Source organism: Brassica napus, chromosome C9 (assembly GCF_020379485.1).
Source record: "Brassica napus cultivar Da-Ae chromosome C9, Da-Ae, whole genome shotgun sequence".
NCBI lineage: Eukaryota > Viridiplantae > Streptophyta > Magnoliopsida > Brassicales > Brassicaceae > Brassica > Brassica napus.
Window position 1 is genome coordinate 23,863,503 of NC_063452.1, and position 21,534 is coordinate 23,885,036.

Sequence of the window (21,534 nt, forward strand, 5' to 3'; positions counted from 1 at the left end):
AAATATATTGTTAGTATCCTATTTGGAACTATTGTTACGATATTTTTGTTAACAATAGACTCTATATACGATTTTCAATACCAAAATGCCAAATCTTAAATTACTCGATCTACAAGTTTATAGTTAACGACAATTAGTTACTACTTTTGCTTATATTTACTAGCATAAATTTCTCTAACCTACTTTAGCTGGATAATTAAACATTAACTCTTATAAATTAATATAAATCAGTATTGCATATATATTTGAACAATATTCCTTATTCATCCAACTAAAATATCTAATCAAATCTTCCTAATATTCTACCCTAATTTTGCGTAGCCTAATATACATAAATAAATGTGACTAGAATTGTTTCTATATAGATTTACCTCAGTTTCTAATTTCTATACTTCTAAATATACAAATTTCATTTTTAAATTTGAACACATTCCGAAAACGTGTATAAACAAAAAGTGTTTATTTAAACCAAATATATATTTTTATATATACTACTTTTATGCCTATTGAATCAAACGTTAAACCGCATTTTGAAAGCATCCGGTCCGAATCTCGGTTACGTGCCAATGATTATGTGCATACACATTATAAAAATTCATTTAAGAAAATAATAATTTAATTTCGAAACAATCCCGCGCTTTCTAAGCGCGGGTCATAATCTAGTATAAGTTTAAAAACTATTCAAATCTCTATAAATCTATACTATTACATTAGTCAAAAGTCTTCCAAGTAAATATCACCAACTTAAGAAAAGTAACTTTTATAAAATACAAACAAAATATAATGAGAGAGTAGGCATGTGCATTCATATATTCGGGTTGAATACGGGTTGGTTCTTTTCGAGTCCGGGTCTTCAGGTCCTAGGCATATGGATCTAACTAGGTATTCATTTTTTTATAAGTTTTGGTTTGGATCGATTCCTTCTGGTCTATAAGTGAATTCGGGTCCATAATTTAAAAACATGTAAAATAGCTGTAATTTTTGGATACATAACGGGTTCGGATCGGGTTTAGGGTATTTAAGATCCCAAAAATACATGAAACACAAAAATATCCAAAATACCTTATAAATATTCAAATACCCAAAATACCCCAAAATTTTATCCGAAATCTGATTAGAATAACAAAAAGATACTTAAAATTTTATCCGAATACCCAAAATATATTCCCAAAAAATTGAAATTTTACCCGAAACCCAAAACAACCAAAACCCAAACCCAAAACTTTTAAAAAATATATGCAACAACGAAATATATCTGAAATACACAAATATACCTAATATACATATAACATTTTGGGTACGCTTGGATAGGATCAGGACTCGAACAGAGACATGCGGGTCCAAAAATATTTTGCCCTTGACCCAAAGCTGAACCAAACCTTTATTGCTTTGGCATGGATCCAAAGGTTTGGTTTGAAAGCGCGAATTGGTTTGGTTTTTCCGTCTAGATAAAACGTGTATACCTAATAAAAAGTTACAACATATTGTACATAACAAAACTTAAATAAATTAATTCATAAATTAGATAATTTTAAAAGATTCACTTATTTTATATAACACAGCTTTGTAATTAATAATGTACAACAATTCTAAAATACTAATTCATATCAAAATTTGTTTATAATATAAAAATCTCATCACTTTCGAATTGCATGTCAAAATCTAGTTCCTATTAAAACAACATTTACAAATCATCGTTGTGCGCGCATTATCCCTACGTAATACTTATACGGAATCATGTGATTATTTTTGGTGCAATAGTTTATGCATGCGTTGACCTGACTTTCGTTGACTTCTAAACCATATCCAATACTAATAGTAAAAATACGTAAATCAATGCTCGCGCTCTTGCGGCGGAATCATTTTCTCGGCTTGAACGTCCACCACAGCCATAGAGGGGATCGCTGCGGTGGTAACTCGCTCGCAGCGAGGACACATGGTGAGGCTCGAGGCGGAGGTCATCGTGGATGAGCCCACCTTCATAGCTCTAAGCTCTTCTACTTCTATATGGAGCCTGTTGTTTTGCTCCGTTAATGAACCAAACGACCTTTTAAGATAATCGCATTCCATCTCACTTTGCTTCAATTTACTCCTACACCAAACAAATCCAAAATGGGTAAGGTACGAGTTAATTATTTATTGATCTAAATAGATTAAACGCATAGGTGTTTTATAGAAGTTGGTAACTTCCAACATAAAAAAACGCATGTAATATGCTTGTCGACGATGCAAATAAATACTATACTAAAGGGTCATGGAAAATATACTAAAGTATTAAACATATAAAGCCATGTAAATTAAAAAACGCATGAACGGCCAATTGAATTATGAGTCAAATGCTATTGATGAGAAAGAATGTAAGACTATGATTAACCAGATTTTTAGGGTGGAGTTCTTAGTTTCGGATAATAATCATTTTTTAACTTTTTTCAGTTTTTAACTAAGAAAAGCTAAGAACCGTCTCTTAAATAAGAGATATAAGAGCCGGTTCTTAGCCGAAAAGTGTAAATTTTTTTTTTTGGTCAAATCATGAGTTAAAAACCCCAAATTAAGAACCCGGATTAATCATGCTCTTAAGAGCAACCTGGTTGTGGGTTTCTTGCTCAAAGGTTCTTAAAATACATATATGTATATGTATATATTATATATGCATATGTAATTGCGGGGTTCTAAGCTTTACGGTACGGGAAACCCAACCGAAAGGTTTCCCGTAAAGCTTATAACTCCACAATTACACATGCATATATAATATATACATACACATATATATATTAAGAACCTATGAGCAATTAACCCACGATAAGGTTTCTCTGAGTACACGAGGCAGAAGGAAGAAAGCACATTGATTAGTTTACTTAATTTAATGACAAATAATGAAAAAACTAAAAAAGAAGCTATAAAATAAGTACAGTATACTTCTATTATACCAAAACAAAAAGGATCTGGTAATGATTATAGTTTTATATTGGGAAACCGTCATAATAGTACACGACCAATGTTGAAACTCTTCTTATTTATTGCACGATGCCTTTCCCAACTAATGAGAGATCAAAATTCTTATTTCTTTTATACTAGGATCGGTACACCATATGGGTGGGATATAATTTATTTGTAATCAAAATTATTATTTTTTATATGATTTATGGTTTGTGTTTTAGTTTTACATTTGCAAAAGATGTATACGAGCTATTTACTTAATTTAAAATTAACCAAAAATAATAATTTTTACTACGTTACGGGAGTGTTAGTAACCAAATATACATAAATATATCAGTTAAAGAGTATTTCAAAATGTTTGGCTTGCTTAAAATTTAAGGTGATATTTACTTTTATTGTGTATGTTTCGTTATTCTTGTTATAGATCATTGATCATCTTAATATTAAAATGTTCATGAATACATAATAGTTTTACATATTTTCTTTGTTTATTCTACTGTAATTATGATAATTTTGATAATAAGTAAAATAATTTTTAATACAAAAATCTTAGATTATATTTTTTCTTATGAATATTTTTAATATTTATGTCTTTGATATTATATTAATAATTATGTGCTAAAATATTATTTTAGATTGATGTCCAATGAAACATTATTTTCATATATATATATATATATAATATAAATAATATTTGAAACTATTGTTTTTCATATCGTATTAGTTCTAGTTGTTTTTATCCGAAATAGGAGGTGCGGTTGGACGAATTTTCTTTCAAATGTGTCAACACTGTGATTGTTTTTTTATTAGGTTAGCAGGTGTCATTTGTCGAGAAGAGAGTACATATGTTATGGAAAGTGAGTGTTCTAAATAAGAGATAAGTTAGTGTTTGGACAAAACTACAACGCTTCAATTTCATGTAAGAACATGTTTAGTATTCCACACCAAGCTCATTCGTCCACCGTCCTCATTTTATTGTGATATATGCAGACTCAAACTTGGAAGTATAGTAAGAAAAATGCATTCAATGTATATATCAAAACTTAGCCAATTTTTGAGACACAAAAGCAGCCAAGTTAAATAGAATTCACAATCCAGTAGTCGGTATGGAAAATATGTAATTGAAATATACTCACAAATCACAATCATGCATACTCACACATGATTCTATATCCATAAGTGTCTGCACTAACTGTTGTATCCTTGAGATCAGGGCCAACAACCTTTTAGGGAGCCACAGTAATGAAAAATCAACACCAAGATGTTGGAAATTATTATGAGCTAAAGATAAATAGATCTTTTAAAAAAAAGTTCGCTAAAAAAGTTATCTTCCCTCTTCTATCGTCTTCCTCTTTTCTCTTCTCTGTTTATTTTGTTTCTCATCTCATTTTTTCTGTTTCTTATCACTTTCTGTCACAATCCGTCAAGTACAACAATGAGCTTAACAAATCTTTTTTCATCACCTTTTTGTATTGTTTATTAAGAGAAATGAACTGGTGATTTTTTTTGGAAGAAAACCTTCATATTTATAATGGAGGATTAACACAAAGGAATGAATGAAGAGATTCATTGAATGTGAGATCGTGTGAGAAGTAGAGAGTAGGTATTAATGTGAATGTTAATGAAGATGCATGAACCAAGTTAATTTCAGTAACGGCTCCAGATTAAACAAGTCTATTCGGCTTCCAACTGACATTGATCGGAATCGTTCGTCACCAGTGAAACCGTTGAATTTCCATTAACAGTTGACTGAACGGGAATTTTTGCTCCACGGCCACTTTGAAAGTGACACTTTCCCTAAGTTTCGTATACCGTTTCTTTTAGAGAAGGTGTATTTGGACCGTAGTAAACACATAAAACCCATTAAATTCAAGAATTAATAAAACATTGACTTTTGATTGATTGTGACACGTGTCGTCACCACATACTCCGAATTAGTGACATGGAATCTGATGTGGATGACCTAGGAGTGAAGGAAACTCTTCTTTATATATACAGATAAATTTAAATGCGTACCAATTCTCCATTTTAACGATGACTCATGATTTCTTACTACTACCTTTGTTCATTAGAATAGTTTTTTCACATATTAAAAATACATTAAATTGCGATTATAATTATCACTTATGAAATTATCATTTTTAATAATTTTTAATCAATAATAATTTATTGAACTCAATGAATATTTTAAAATTTTACAGTTTATGCATAAGAAACATAAAATAACTATTTTTATCAAACAGTTTTTTTCTAAAACATCTATATTTATGGAACGGAAATAATATTATTAACACTATATATGTTGTTATACACATAGACTAGTTAGATTCACGCAGTAACTGAAAAACTATACATTACCAAAAATGTTATAATTGTATGAAACGTTGAGAGACACGTGAATTGAATATATAGGTATTTATATTCGAGTATGAGACTTTATAAATAACCTCAATTCCATGATCTTATTTAGTGAAAAACTTATAATATAAATTAACAAAAGATAAAGTCAGACTTATGCTTGGGTTCACCCCCTAATAGGATTTCATTATTTCAAAGTCGATATCTTTTAAAAAAGAAAACAAAATATTGCCAAGTTATATTATGTTTTTAAAATAAAAAAAGTAAAAAAAAATGGTAGTTACAGAAAAAAAAAATTAAAAAAAATATTTTTAAACGTCGTCAGCAAAACACTAAACCCTAAATTCAAATCCCTAAACCCTAAATCGTAAACCCTTAACCCTTGCGTAAACCCTAAATCCTTGGGTAAACCCTAAATCTTTGGATAAATCATAAACTTTAAATAAAAACACTAAACAGTAAAACCCTAAACCCTTGAGTGTTTTAGTGTTTAGTGATTTTGATTTAGAGTTTAGGATTTATTCTAAAGTTCAGGGTTTATCCAAGGGTTTAGGGTTTAGTGTTTAGGATTTAGGGTTTAGGGATTAGGATTTAGCGTTTAATGTTTTGCTGACGATGTTAAAAATATTTTTTTTGTAATTACTACTATTTTTTTATTATTTCTTTTTACCTTTTAATTTTAAAAACATAATATAATTTGACAATATTTTGTTTCTTTTTTTAAAAAATATCGAATATGAAATAACACAATCCTATTGGTTGGTGAATCTAGAGGTTCACCCTAGGGGGTGAACCCAAGAATAAGTCATAAAGTCACATGTTGCAATTCAGCTGGATGATCAATATCGGTGTCAATCTTGTTATCATATAATTTTAGCTTCAATTTTTCCTTCTCTAATCAATTCCAATGTTATATCCTCTCCCACTCACGTCACATAATCCTTTCTATCCATTAGGATTTTCATTGCGCGAGTACACATGGCTATAACTTTTTTTTTGCATCAACAATTATATCTCATTTTTCCCTTTTTATCCACCATAGTTATCTCTCCCTTTTTAGTGAGGTTATTCGCTCTCGTGAAAGCTATTGGTATATGCTGAACAAAAGATTTATAGTTTAGAAACTCAAAGGCTTTCATAAAAAACTGAGATATAAGTGTCAAAATGTCACATGTTTACCATCCTCAAGGCTTGTTTCTTGTTTCTGTAACAAGGAATGTCACAAACCGGCTATCTGATTGCTTTTTTTTTTTTTTAATTGTAAGTGAGTAGTTGGAACGTAGTGTTTTCCTCGTTTTGAAGAAGCTCAAATATACAACTAGGCCTGAGACTTATTATCCGAGATCCGGATTCGATCCGAGATCCGCTCCGGATCCGCTCCGAAAATAGGATATCCGGGGTGCCCGGATCCGAACCCGGATAGTAAAATCTTGGATCCGTCCAAACCGGATCCGGATCCGGATATCTTAATTTTTAGGTCCGGATATCCGGATCCGGATCCGTACTTTTAAAACACATTAACTTTTTAAATTTCATTAATATTTATACTTTATATAATAATATTTATACATAAATTAATTTTGTAATATTATATTTTAGTTTTTACAATATTATAGACATATATATATATATATATTTATAAATCTTGTATAAATATTTCATTTATGTATTATTTTTAAAATTTTAGTTTTTAAAAAAAAATTATTATTTTTAATTATTTTTGCGGATCCGGATCCGGATCCGGATCCGGATATCCGCGGATAATAGAATATAGAGATGGATATCCGAAATCCGGATATCCGGAAACCACGAATCCGGATCCGGATATTAAATCCACGGATCCGACGGATCCGGATACCCTAAATTTCCCGGATATCCGGATCCGTCCCAGCCTTATATACAACTGTCTCCATCTTCAGAGCCAGTCACATGGGAGTATGGAGACAGTTGTATATTTGAGCTTCTTCAAAACGATAAAAACACTATGTTCCAACTACTCACCTAAAATTAGAAAACGCAGTCAGATAATCGGTTTGTGATCTTCCTTGTTACATAAATTAGCCTTGGGGAAGGTAAACATGTGACATTTCGACGCTTATATCTCTGTTTTTAAACTATAAATCTTTTGTTCAGCATATACCAATAGGTTTCACCAGAGCGAATAACTATAGTGGATAAGAAGAAAAATGGAATATAATTGTTAATGCAAAATTTTTTTTAGCATGTGTACTCGCGCATTGAGAATCCTAATGGATAAAAAGATTATGTGATGCGAATGAAGTAAGAGCGGGTGAGGATATAACATTGGAGTTGATCAGATAAGGCAAAAATTAAAGTTAAAGTTCTATGATAACAAGATTAACACCAATATTGATTCTGCAGCTGAATTGCAACAAATGACTTTATCTTTTGTAATCTACATTATAAGTTTCTCGTTAAATAAAATCAGTGTATTGAGGTTATTGATAAAGTCTCATATATGTTTAAACCTTATTCAACAATAATGTAAAAAGGTATTAAAAAAAAAAAGGAAGATGAAGAAACCGTACCTTGCTCTACGGTTTTGGAACCAAATTTCAATTTGTCTTGGTCGTAGCATCAAATGTTTAGCAAGTGTTTCCTTTTGTTTCTACATTCACTACAAGAAAACATCGGTATTCTGACGGACATTCCGACGGAAAATGAAATCCTCGGAATATCCCGAGGAATTTCCGAGAGAATTCCGAGGAAACACAAAATTTGGTTTCTTCGGAATTTCCTCAGAATATACCGACGGAATTCCGAGGAAATATCAATCCGTCGGAATATTCCGAGGAAATTCCGAGGAAAAATGTGTTCCTCGGAAAAAACCGATGGATTCCGAGGAAATATTATAGCCGTTGGAGAGCCGTTGGGGAATTTTACAAAATTCCAAGGAAATTCCAACGAACTAGCCGTTGGCGTCGGAATTCCGTCGGAATTTCCTCGGTCTGTCGGCAGGATTTAAACTATAAATACGAGCAGTCCTCTTCCTCTTCATTCACTCCATATCTTCATCCTCCCTCTTACTCTATTTACACACGAATTTGATTCATAAAAAATATGTCTTCTTCAAATTATTTTCGTTCTTGGATCGATCGACCTCATTTGGATCCGAACACGAGATTGCTTACGGAAGAATACCAACGAGGTATAACCGAATTCATGGGGTTAGTTCACCGACAACCGGAAGCAAAAACATGTATGTTAAGATGTCCTTGCTCTAATTGTAAAAATAGAAAGGTTATTAAAGAGTGAGATGTTTGGACTCATCTATATTTGAGTGGGTTTACACGAAGTTACAAAATTTGGTATCATCATGGGGAAACTGATTATGAACATGGTAGTACTAGCGAACCTCAGCCAGCGGTTAGATTAGAAGAACCAATTAGAACGGATGTAGATTATGGTGTAGGTACTGAGGAGATGGTAAATGATCATTTTAGAGGGGAAAATTTACCCAATGCACAAGCTAGTAGATTTTATGATATGTTGGATGCTGAAAAGCAACCATTGTACGAAGGTTGCAGAGATGGTCATTCAGCTTTATCATCTGCTACAAGATTGATGGGCATTAAAACAGATTATAATTTGGCTGAAGACTGTGTGGATGCGATTGCTGATTTTGTAAAAGGTATTCTACCCGAGGATAATGTAGCTCCTGGTTCATACTACGAGGTTCAGAAACTCGTAGCTGGTCTTGGTTTATCGTATCAGGTAATAGATGTATGCAGCGACAACTGCATGATTTATTGGAGGGCGGATGAACAGCGGGTTACATGCAAATTTTGTGGAAAGCCTCGTTATAAAGATACGAGTGGAAGAGTTCCAGTGCCATATAAAAGGATGTGGTATTTACCTTTGACGGAAAGGTTGCAGAGGTTGTATCTGTCTGAACACACAGCGCAACCAATGAGATGGCATGCGGAGCACTCAACAGATGGTGAGATCAGACATCCTTCAGATGCAAAAGCGTGGAAGCATTTCCAATCAAAGTATCCCGACTTTGCGTATGAGAGAAGAAATGTCTACCTTGGATTATGTACTGATGGTTTCAGTCCGTTTGGCAAGAGTGGAAGACAGTATTCTCTATGGCCCGTCATTCTTACACCATACAACCTACCCCCAAACTTGTGCTTGCGACGAGAGTTTTTGTTTCTCTCGATTCTCGTTCCCGGACCAGAGCATCCTAAGAGATCACTTGATGTGTTTCTTCAGCCACTAATATATGAGTTGCAACAACTATGGGCTCAAGGTGCTGAAACATACGATGTTTCGTGTAAAGAAAACTTTCAAATGCGGGCAGTACTAATGTGGACAATAAGTGATTTTCCAGCATATGGTATGTTGTCTGGATGGACAACGCATGGAAGGCTATCATGTCCATATTGTCAAGATAACACTGATGCTTTCCAACTAAAAAACGGAAGGAAAACATGTTGGTTTGACTGTCACAGGAGATTCCTACCACCTGATCATCCATATCGTAGGAGTAGGAATTTGTTTACGAAGAAGAAGAGGGTGTTTGACAGTCCACCTCCGGAAATTTGTGGGAAAGATTTGAAGATACAACTAAGAGATTTTGGTGCAGAAAGGACGCCAGACGTCGGTGGACATGAGCGTTTTCCGGTAGATGCTGTTGGAGAACTACATAACTGACACAAAAAAAGTATTTTCTGGGATCTGCCATACTGGGAGGATCATCTGCTAAGGCATAATTTAGATGTCATGCATATTGAGAAGAACTTTTTTGACAATCTCATGAACACGATCCTTAATGTTCAAGGTAAAACAAAGGATAATTTGAAGTCAAGACTGGATTTAGTCGATATATGTGCTCGTTCAGAACTTCATGTTGATGAGAATGGTAGGGCTCCTTTTCCCATATACCGACTTGATGCAGAGGGAAAAGATGCGTTCTTTGATTGGATTTCAAACGATGTGGAATTTCCAGACGGTTACGCATCAAATTTGCGTAACTGTATCGACAGAAAGGAAGGAAAGTTTACTGGCTTGAAAAGCCACGATTGCCATGTAATGATGCAGCGCCTCCTTCCGTTCGCCTTCAAGGAACTATTAGCACGAAATGTTCATGAAGCAATTGCAGGGATAAGTGGTTTCTTCCGCGATTTATGCACGAGATCAGTGACTCTTGAAGGTATTGAAAATTTGAAGACTAACATAGCCGTGATTCAGTGCAACCTTGAGAAGATATTTTCTCCCTCATTTTTTGATGTTATGGAGCATCTTGTTATTCACCTGGCAAGAGAATTGGAACTTGGTGGTCCTGTGCAGTATAGATGGATGTATCTGTATGAGCGGTATATGTTCCATTTGAAGAAGATGGTGAAAAATTTAAGTAGGGTGGAAGGTTCTATAGTCGCACAGATGATCAATGAAGAAACTTCAAACTTTGCCGAGTACTACTTTCCAGCAGAAGTTCAGACCAAAAACAGAAGACCTGCTCGGCATGATGATAGAGGCGAACGGGCAACATATCATGTTACGGTTCCAGACATTTTCACAGACGTTGGACGACTTAGCGGAAAACCAAAGGACCGTCGACTTACTGAGCAGGAGCGCAGTCATTTGCAAACATATTTGCTCACCAACTGCGAAGACGTTCTTCAATATGAGAGGTAAATAAATTAGCTTACAAATTTTTATTTTAACAAGTTGAAATTTAAATCTTAATTAATTACATTATTGTCATCATATACAGGATTTTCATGGCAGAAAAGCGGTTCGAGTATAGATACGCCACAGAGGACGAACTAGAAGAAATGAAGCAGAGAGAATATACTGGATGGATGTTTACTTATGTGAGTGCTTTAAACAAATTAAAATATATTTTATCACATATTTATACTATTCACATTTATTGATATAACATATATATATGTGCTATTAATAGGTGTCTGCTGGTTTGGCCAGAGGTGAAACATTTGACGATTGGATACGTGAGATGGTCGTTGGACCAAACTTTGTTGTGAAGTCATATCCGAGATTTTGTACTCGAGGATATGCATTCACAACTCAGAAGAGGAGACGTTCGAGTACGACTTATGATGCTGGCGTTTGTTCTGCATCAGGAGATGATGTATACTACGGACACATACATGAGATTTTGGAAATCAAGTATTTGGGCATGGTTGGATTGCGCTGTACTGTTTTCTATTGTGATTGGCACGACAACACTCCAGATCGAGGTGTGAGAACAGATGCATTTGGTGTTACATCAGTAAATTCGAGGCGAAAGCTGCAATATTATGATCCTTTCATTCTTGCTTCTCAGGCCGATCAGGTAATTAAATGTTAATTATTCAGAATGATTCATCATCATGTGTATTAATTTATAATTTTACTAATAATTTTCTAAATGTTACAGGTTTGTTATATCAAGTATCCCCGGGTAAGGAACAGAGATGATCCATGGGTTACTTTTACAAGACTCAACCCGAGAGGCCGAGTTCAGGGAAGTTCTGAGCTGGAAGACCCACTACAACCAAGCACATCCGGCAACTTAAGTGCAGCAGAAGATTTAGCTGGAGTTGGCCTTGTAGTCGATTTAACCGATTTCGGAGAGGAAGCCGTCGTTCACGTAGAGGATGAACCAGTGATTGGAGAGTTTCACCAAGATCCAGATTCAGATTCATCTGGTGATGATGACTCGGAAACAGACTACCATTGATTTTTTTTTTTTGTTTTAAAGAAATACCGAGGAAATTCCGAGGAACACTTGATATACCCTCTTTCCTCGGAAAAGCCTCGGAATCTTCCGACGAAATTCCGAGGAACACTTGATATTCTCGATCGATCGATGGGATAATCTAATCGATCGATCACATTGTTACCCTTTGGTCCATCTTAGTGATCGATCGATGCGTTTTCGGACATATATACATCGATCGATCCATTTATAAAAAAACTTACAAGATTTTCCGAGGACATTCCGAGGAATGCTTGAGATTCTCGATCGATCGATGGGATAATATAATCGATCGATCACATTGTTACGCTTTGGTCCATCTTAGTGATCGATCGATGCGTTTTCAGACATATATCCATCGACCGATCCGTTTATAAAAAAACTTACAAGATTTTCCGAGGACATTCCAAGGAACGCTTGAGATTCTCGATCAATCGATGGGATAATCTAATCGATCGATCACATTGTTACGCTTTGGTCCATCTTAGCGATCGATCGATGCATTTTTGGATATATATACATCGATCGATCCGTTTATAAAAAAACGTACGAGATTTTGTTCTCGATCGATCACATTGTTACCCCAAACCCTGTTTCCTCGGAAAAGCCTCGGAATATTCCGAGGAAATTCCAAGGGACACCTGATATACTCTATCGATCGATGGGCTTTTGTACATATATCCATCGATCGATCCGTTTTAAAAAAAAATTGACGTATTGAAACCCCAAACACTAGTTCCTCGGAATATTCCGACGGAATTCCGAGGAAGAAAAGAGTTTCCTCGGAATTCCCTCGGAATAATCCGAGAAAATTCCGAGGAAATAGGGTTTTTAAACCGAAAACAACGTTTTGCGGTTTGAATAACACCTATATAACCCTTATTAAGTGTCTTACGTTCATTATGAAGTCAAAAATTTGTTCCTTACCGTATAATTAACACTTTTCCGATTGTATGAACGAAATCCCACAACATAAGAGAAACACTTATACCTTTTAATGGACGGTAAAGGGAATACTTTCAATTAGTTTTGAAATTTGTTATTTCATGGTTTATGCTCATCTATACAAAGAATCCTCAATGATATGCATTACAATTGTATAAGAAATGAAATACGGCAAAAAAAATTGATGTTTTGAAACCCCAAGCACTAGTTCCTCGGTATTTCCTCGGAATATTCCGAGGAAATTCCGACGGATATTTTACTATCCGTCGGAATTTTCTCGGAATATTTTCATTTTACCGGGCAAATATTTTGCGAAAATTAAAATTAGAATTCCGACGGATAATATCCGTCGGACCCTAGGTTTTATAACCACGAGCCCCTTCTTCTTCCCCATTTCTCTCTTCTTCCTCTGCGCGACTCCTCTCTTCTCTCCGGCGATTTCCCCCTGAAATCCGACGATATCTCAGGCGATCTCCCCCTTCTCTTACACAAATCATGTAAGGACGCTATCCCACTCTCTTAGGTTCTATTTGTTAGGTTTTTGTGTAGTTTTGATAGATTTTTGTTAGGGTGATTGGTTAGGATTGTGATTTGGTTGTATAATAGGTTTAGAATTGTGATTTGGTTGAATAATTTGTTTTGTTGAATTGATTTAGAATTTTTTTATAATTTTTTTATTTTTTTTGTATTTATAAAATCGATTTTTGTATATAAAATCGATTTTGTATTTTACAAAACGATTTTTCTATATAAATTTGATTTTTTGGATTTTACAAAATCTTTTTTGTATATAAATTCGATTTTTTGGATTTTACAAAACATTTTTAATATCTATAAAACTTTTTTTGTGATTAAAAATATTTTTAATATATATATATATATATTATTAAAACTATTTTTTGTAATTATTAAACTATTTTTTATTTATTAAAACTATTTTTTGTTTATTAGAACTATTTTTATATATTTATTAAATATTTTTAATATCTATAAATCTTTTTTTTGTGATTAAAAACTATTATTTGGGATTTTTTTTTTAAAAAAAATTAATTTATATATTTCTGTATTTATTAAATATATTTTTTTAATTTACAGGTCTCATGATGATCAGACCCGGCCTCGACAGCGTCGTGGTCGTGGTGGTACGGGGAGCCAGTCTCGGGATTCCAGCCATTTTCAGGATTCCCCTTCGCCCCACAGCTCCAACTATACATCTCCTTCTGCTGCACCCGCTCCTGCTCCTCTCGCTCCCGCTGCTGCATCCGCTCCTGCTCCTCCGGGTCCTCCGGGAGTGATGAGTGTTGCGGAGTTGGTTCAACAGCCCGGTCGTGACCATCTTCTGTATCTCACTCCGTATCCACATGGACGGGGTCAAACATGGTAATTAAACATTTTTTTTCTTTAAATTTGGATTCATTATTAACCGTTTGTTTTTTTATTAGGTTCAACCGATCCGGGAACGGGATCAGCGCATGGATCAACCGTATGATGTACTCGGCCCTCGACAGGGGACATCCGACTTTCACTCACTTCCCTACCGACATGCAGGTTCTGTGGTTTCGTCAGTTTGTGGTAAATATTCTAATTTTTTACTTATATTTTTAATCTTTAATATAAATTTTCTATTAATTGTGTTTTTTTTTTCAGCAAGAGTTCAACTGGAATTCCGATGAGACGCTCTTTATCTATCACCACTTCGTCCATAAAGTTATGGATAACTATGGGAAGCAGATCCACGAGTGGAAGAAGAAGTGGGAAATCAATAAGGTTCGATTTAATTTATTAAACAATTTTTTAATTTATTAAACTATTTTTTTAATTTATTAAACTATTTTCTTTTCTTTTTTTATTAAAAGGTCCCAAAGTCGATGAACGAAACGGTCTGGAAGGAGTTGTGTGCGCATTCGGATAAGGAAGAGACGAAAGAAACTTCTTCCACCAACTCCACCAGCCGCAAGAGCGACCGTAAAGGGAAGGGCATCTACAAGCATAACTTGGGTGCTCAACCTATTGCCACTCTGGGAGATCGCATGGTAAGTTCAACCGCTTTTTCTTCAATTATTTGAGTTTCAGAATTTTAATTTATTGTGCATTTCTTCTAATTTCTAATGTTTCTTTAATTTATGTTTTTTTTCAAGGCGGAAGAAAATGATGGCGAGCCGGTTGATGATCTCGCCCTAATGAGGAGGGCGTATACCAACAAGAAGACCGGCCAGATTGATGACTGTCTTGTGAGGGACGTGGTCGACCTGTTCCAAACTCAGGTGGTAGACGAAGTGTCTCAGCTTCAAACCGAGGATGACGCTTCGACGGCTTCGACCAACTTGTCCCGGTTTCGAATCAACGAAATCGTTGAATCCGTAAGTTCTTTTTTTTTAAAGTTCAATTCATTTATTTCTTGGTTTAAATTTGTAAATTTGGCTATTTTCTATTCAGTCGGTTCCAAAGAGGAAGGGACGTTTGGTCGGTTTGGGTCGTCGCACCCGGTCGGTTCCTCCTTCTTATGCACCACCGCCCTTTGTTGATCCAGAAGTACTTACGGCTCAGTTGAAGGACAAGGATGATCGCATATCTTTGTTGGAGACCCAGATGGCGGCTCAACAGGCGGGCTATGAGGCACAGAGGAGGCTGAACCAGCAAATGATGGAGATGATGCAGAGGATGTACCCGAACGAGGTGTTCCCGGACGTGCCAGACCCGTAGTTTTTTTTTCCCAAAAACTCGGAATGTTTTATTTTTATTTGTGAAACTTTGAATATTAATTAATATGATTTCAATTTTAATTTTAATTTTATATTTTCGAATTTAAATTTCAAAAATTTTATTTTTTAAAAAAAATTAATATTTTTTACATTCCGAGGGAATTAATTATATTTTTTACTCGATCGATCGATGCGTTTTTGGACATATATCTATCGATCGATCCGTTTATAAAAAAACGTTCGGAATATACCGAGGGACATCTTCCTCGGAATATACCGAGGGACATCTTCCTCGGAATATACCGAGGGACAATTTTCCTCGGAATATACCGAGGGACATGTTCCTCGGATATACCGAGGGACATGTTCCTCGGAATATTCCGAGGAAGATGTCCCTCGGTATATTCCGAACATTTTTTTATAAACGGATCGATCGATGGATATATGTCCAAAAACGCATCGATCGATGAACTTCCGAGGAAATATCCCGACGAAGTTGTCCCTCGGTATATTCCGAGGAGATTTCCGACAAACTAGTGATCCTTGGAATTTCCTCGGAAATTTGTTTCCTCGGAATTCCGTCGGAAAATTCCGAGGGATTTCCGAGGGATTTCCGAGGAAAGAAGAAATTTCGAGGAATTATTTCCGAGGACTTGTTTCGTCGGTATGTCCTCGGAATAACGTTATTCCGACGAAATTCAGACGATTTTTTCCCTCAGTATCCTTGCTGTTTTCTGGTAGTAATTTAACGTAAAAAAATAAATGAGTAAAATAAATTTATTGTTCAAGAGAACTAAAACACTGTTAATACTATTTGTAAGGGAATAATACTTACAGGATTAAGGGAATGATTCTGTCTGAAACAATCTTCAAGAAGGCGAAACTGTTCTTTGGTTAGACGGAGTTTCTTGCGCGGAGGAGCGGAGCCACCGTGGCTGAGTTCTTCATCGTCGTCAGACGATGGCAATCGATTCATGTCAAGCTTCAGCTGTTCTCTTCCTCCGCCACTTCCTTCATCTGATTTTTTTTATGCGTGGATAACACTATAATTCATAACAACGACAGAGAACCGGACAAATATTTGTTTTATATATATATATATATTTTTTCTGAAACGGCTTTATGTATATATATATATATATGTATTTGCATATAGTTTACTTATGATCATTTAATATACATAGTATATGTAGGGTTTACCGGAGCGAGGAGAGGAAGAGAAGCCTGGAGTGGAGACAGTGAGATCCAAGTTTGAAGAGTTCTCTGGTAAAATCGCCATTAATTAACTAATTTAGGGTTCTTGAGGAAGAACAAGAAGAGAAGGATTGCGTACCCAAAAAAACAAGAAGAGGAGGTAAAGTTAGAGAGGGAGACTAATAATAAAGAGACAAAATTGAAGCATGACGATGCCTTTATATTTATAATTGACACATACACATATTTATTATCATGTATACACACGCACGCATGCGTAATCCATACAGGAGGAGATCGTAATAGAGTACTGTGAGTATATGCGAACGTATATATATATATATATATATATATATATATTATTTTTTTAGCAATGGGAACGTATATTGTTGTCATGTGTACGTGAATAGTAGTTTTATCATTAAAAAATACAAAGTCAGGAAAGGATGAATTATAGTATCAAGATGCCTAATCCATAGGCGTCTATTAGATAAGTTTATACTTTATACACCTATTTTTTTAAAACAATGGAACTTTTACGCAGTTTTAGATTTAAGTTGAAAATTTAGTTTTTAAATATGATCCAAATATTTTTAAATGATTTCTAGATTCATTTGTTGTATTTGAAAAATTGAACTCTTATATTTCAATAGATGTATGAATCCCTTTCTCAAAAACAAAATATTTCAATAAATGTATTATATTTTAAAACCAACACATAAATTTAAATGTAAAAATAAAAAAATTATATTTTTTATTAAAAATCAAATTAAATTTAAAATCACTAATTTCAAATATAAACTAATAAATAAAAATTTAATTTTTTAGTATATAGCCATATTAATCAACATTTATATATTTGGATGCAATAACCATAACCGAAGACGTATAAAAAAATCCAGTGCGTATTTTTTATTTGCAATGGATTTCCATGTTAACGAACTGAAACATCATTTTCAAATATCAGGATTTGACGGAAGTCTGCCGGTCAAAGGAATAAGAGAAGAGTCATCCGTTAACAGACACGTTTTGAACAGTAAATCAATAGGGAGTAAATGCTGACTCCGTGTGGGAAACTAACCAGCAGGGTTGTGTTTGTTTATGTAATTAATTAGTTAGCATTTACTATTCTGCTAGTTAAATGATGACATCTGTTATGTACGAGAGCGTGGAAATATAACTGGTGAAAATTATTGAGATTGAAACGCATATTCGATAATCATAACTGCTACATTAATTTGGGTTTGTTGATTTTTTGTACCCATTGCCATTTAATAAAAGATAAGAATATAAGAGCAACATTATTGGAATGACATAATTTTATGTCCTTAGCTTATTTTATTAATATTTTTATGTTAAGAGACAAATGTAAGGGACAAACCCAAAAATGTAGATTATTGGTAGGACTTTTTAATGTCTTTTAGTAAATTAAATATTTATTTTAATAATTAGTGACAAATAAAAGATAAGTTTAAAATAAAACATATAATATTTAAATTGAAAACATTAGAAAACTACAAAATAGAAAAAAAAAACAAGAAAAAAAAAATTACAAACATCATAAATAAAAGCAAACAAACATTTTATTGAATTCATAGAAACTTAAACATTATATGTTATTCGGAAGATGTCCAAATTTATCCCATATATTTTCAATCAAATCTTTTTTTAATTATTGATGGATTTGTGGATCCCGAACTTCTTTGCGACGACCAATTGTGTTGTCTTTTTAACGGTAAATGTAAGATCCTCATCTTCTGCTTGTTGAAATTCTAAAACGCTATACTGAGTGTGTGAATCTCGTTCATCTTCGACAATCATATTATGGAGAATGAGACATGCTCTCATAATATTTGCTATCTTGCTTTTATCCCATAAATTAGATGGATTTCTAACAACGGTGAACCTAGCTTGCAGGACCCCAAAGGCACGCTCAACATCTTTTCTCACGGCTTCTTGGGTTTTAGCAAATAAAATTTTTTTCGCACCCTGTGGTAGTCGGATAGATTGAATAAAAGTCGTCCATTTTGGATAAATACCATCCGTGAGATAGTAAGCCAAATTGTACTCCCTTCCGTTGACATAGAAGTTTACTTGCGGAGCTATCCCGTTAATAATGTCATCAAAAACAGGTGATTGATCAAGAATATTAAGATCGTTCATAGTACCTGGAGCTCCAAAAAATGCGTGCCATATCCAGAGGTCATATGAAACAACCGCCTCCAACACAATTGTTGGTTTTCCGGTTCCTCGTGAATACATTCCTTTCCAAGCGGTGGAGCAATTCTTCCACTCCCAATGCATACAGTCGATGCTTCCAACCATCCCGGGAAATCCACGTTGTTCACCAACTTGGAGTAGTCTTTCAAGATCCTCCGGTGTGGGACGTCTGAGGTATTGATCGCCAAACAAGTGGATTATTCCGGCGGTAAAATGGTGCAAACATTTTCGAGCTGTTGTTTCACCAAGTCGTACATATTCGTCAACTGTATCAGCTCCACCACCATACACCAATTGACGAATTGCTTCGGTACATTTCTGGAGCGGAGATAGACTCGACCGTCCGAGTGCATCTTCTGTTGGTTGAAAATACTCTACTTATGTAGAGAGACGATGCACAATACTCAAGAACAATTGCTTGTTCATTCGAAACCGTCGCCAGAATAAATTGTGCGAGTATGTTGGAGTTTCGCTAAAATAATCATTCCAGAGCTTGTTGTGGCCTTCTTCAACAATATCTCAATCACAAAAACTAATCAAAATTCGCACAACCATCAATCATCAATCCAAAATTTCTAAAACCTAGCGATCAAGCAATCTATACTTAACCAGCATACTAACTAGGTTCCAACAACTAAATTCCATTCAATAAACAGAGGAGGTTAAGCACCCAATACCTGTGATGGGACCGCTTGACGGTCCTGCATTGTCTGGGTTTTCTACACCTAAGGCATGAACTCTACCTCCTAGGTTTTGCTTCTTTGGTGCTGGCTCAATTGCTGGATGGCTAGGAGGGGCTCGGATCGCCAGAGGGGTCGCAGGGATTGGCTTGTTTGGACATGACGATGCATAATGGCCTTTCCTTCCATAGAAGAAACAAATGACATCTTCCATCCTCAGCGATGAATAACCTTGCTGGTTACTCCGTTGTCTGTTGGGACAGAACTTGGAAATGTGTCCCGGTTGATCACATATGTAACATACTCCGGTGTTACTGCGATAATTGGTTTGGCCTCCAAATTTTTGCCCTTTGCCTTTGTTAAACCGTGGACCCTTGTTGAAATTTGGTCTTCCTCCTTGGCTAAACTTGGTAGGTCCACCAGAATGCGGTATGGTCTTCCTTTCAGCCTCCAATACAGTCTCAACATTAACAGCTTTTTCCACCAGATCCGATAAGCTGCTAAAGTTGCTTCCAGCTAAACGACTTCCAAGCTCCGGCTTCAATCCGTACATAAAGTTACGGATCATAGTTGCTTCATCTTCACGCCCATCAAAAAAATGTCGCCTCAACCTTGTGAACTCAGATTCGTAACTCCTCACTGGCCTATCTCCTTGAACAAGGTTCATGAATTGGCGCTCCAACCGATGCTTCGCTTCTGGAGGAAAATACTTCCTCTCAAACTCTCCCTTGAACGATTCCCATGATGTGATGGTGTGTCCACGCTGCCTGTCTATATTGTCCCACCATCCTGTTGCGTCGCCTTCCAAATAGTACACCGCGATCTTCTTCTGATACTCCTCAGGACACTCCATAGCCTCAAAGTCCATCATAGTAATCCACTTGCCGGCTTCAATAGGATCGGATCCTCCTTTAAACTTGTAGGATCCACTGTTCTTCATGGTAGATAATAGCTTGGAAACTTCAGGGGGTTGAGTACGCCTGCCTTGGTTACCAAGTGCCTCGGTCATCACGTCATGTAAAAGCTTCAGGGTGTTTTCCGCTCCTTGATCTTGTGGTCCTTCAGTGGCACAGTTTTGATATGGCCTTGGGTGTGATTGAACGGATTGATCATGTTGATGTCTCCGGTCCCAATTACGACTTGGGCCAATACTCGCCAAACTGTCTTCCCTCACTCTAGTCCTGTTACCGTACACAGGAAAAGATCTTGTTCTCTGCAGAGGGCTCCTATCGTGTCCAAACATCTCACTAATGCCATTTCCATCCTCTTGATCAGATCTGTAACCCAATCCTCCGCCTGTCCAATCCATACCCTCTCCCCATATCCGACCTCGTCCATCATTACATGTCCTGCGATTAGCCATCTGCACACAATCAAAAAGGGTAAGTCATATTCCTACTACGGGAAGCGGCTTGTTTCCTAATCATCTTTTTGCGACTCCTTTGACTTGATAAAATCGTTAAAAAGCACTTGTGCCACGCATGGACGAAACCATGCTCTGATACCACCTCTGTAACACCCCCAAACCGTTCTAGGCATAGGTCGAACCACTGGCCAACAATCAAACAAGATCATGACCGACGGGCCGACCGTCTACCAAGGATCGGGAGCGCTACATGACGGGTTAACGGCCGATCCGTCCAAGGTCACGAAAAGTGCAATTCGTGATTAGGCCAGTCCGTCCGCTAACACGTCCCATCAGACCAAAGCCTAAGGCTTCTCAACCCGTACTCCGATCTGACGTTGTGTTAGCTTGGACAAGCTAATATCA

General features: G+C 35.6%; 1 protein-coding gene and 1 pseudogene across 1 annotated transcript; both read right to left on the minus strand.

Annotated features, from left to right (window-relative positions):
• Positions 1-480: 480 nt before the first annotated feature.
• Positions 481-16,948, minus strand: LOC106418099 (annotated as a pseudogene).
• Positions 16,949-19,728: 2,780 nt separating this feature from the next.
• Positions 19,729-21,126, minus strand: LOC125592549. Its single transcript, XM_048767780.1, has one exon. It carries the CDS (start codon positions 21,124-21,126, stop codon positions 19,729-19,731), a length of 1,398 nt encoding a protein of 465 aa, XP_048623737.1.
• Between the last annotated feature and the right edge of the window lie 408 nt (positions 21,127-21,534).

What these genes read in the sequence shown, in the direction of transcription:
- LOC125592549 (XM_048767780.1), bottom strand. Translation starts at nt 21,126, where the DNA reads ATGGCTAATCGCAGGACATGTAATGATGGACGAGGTCGGATATGGGGA.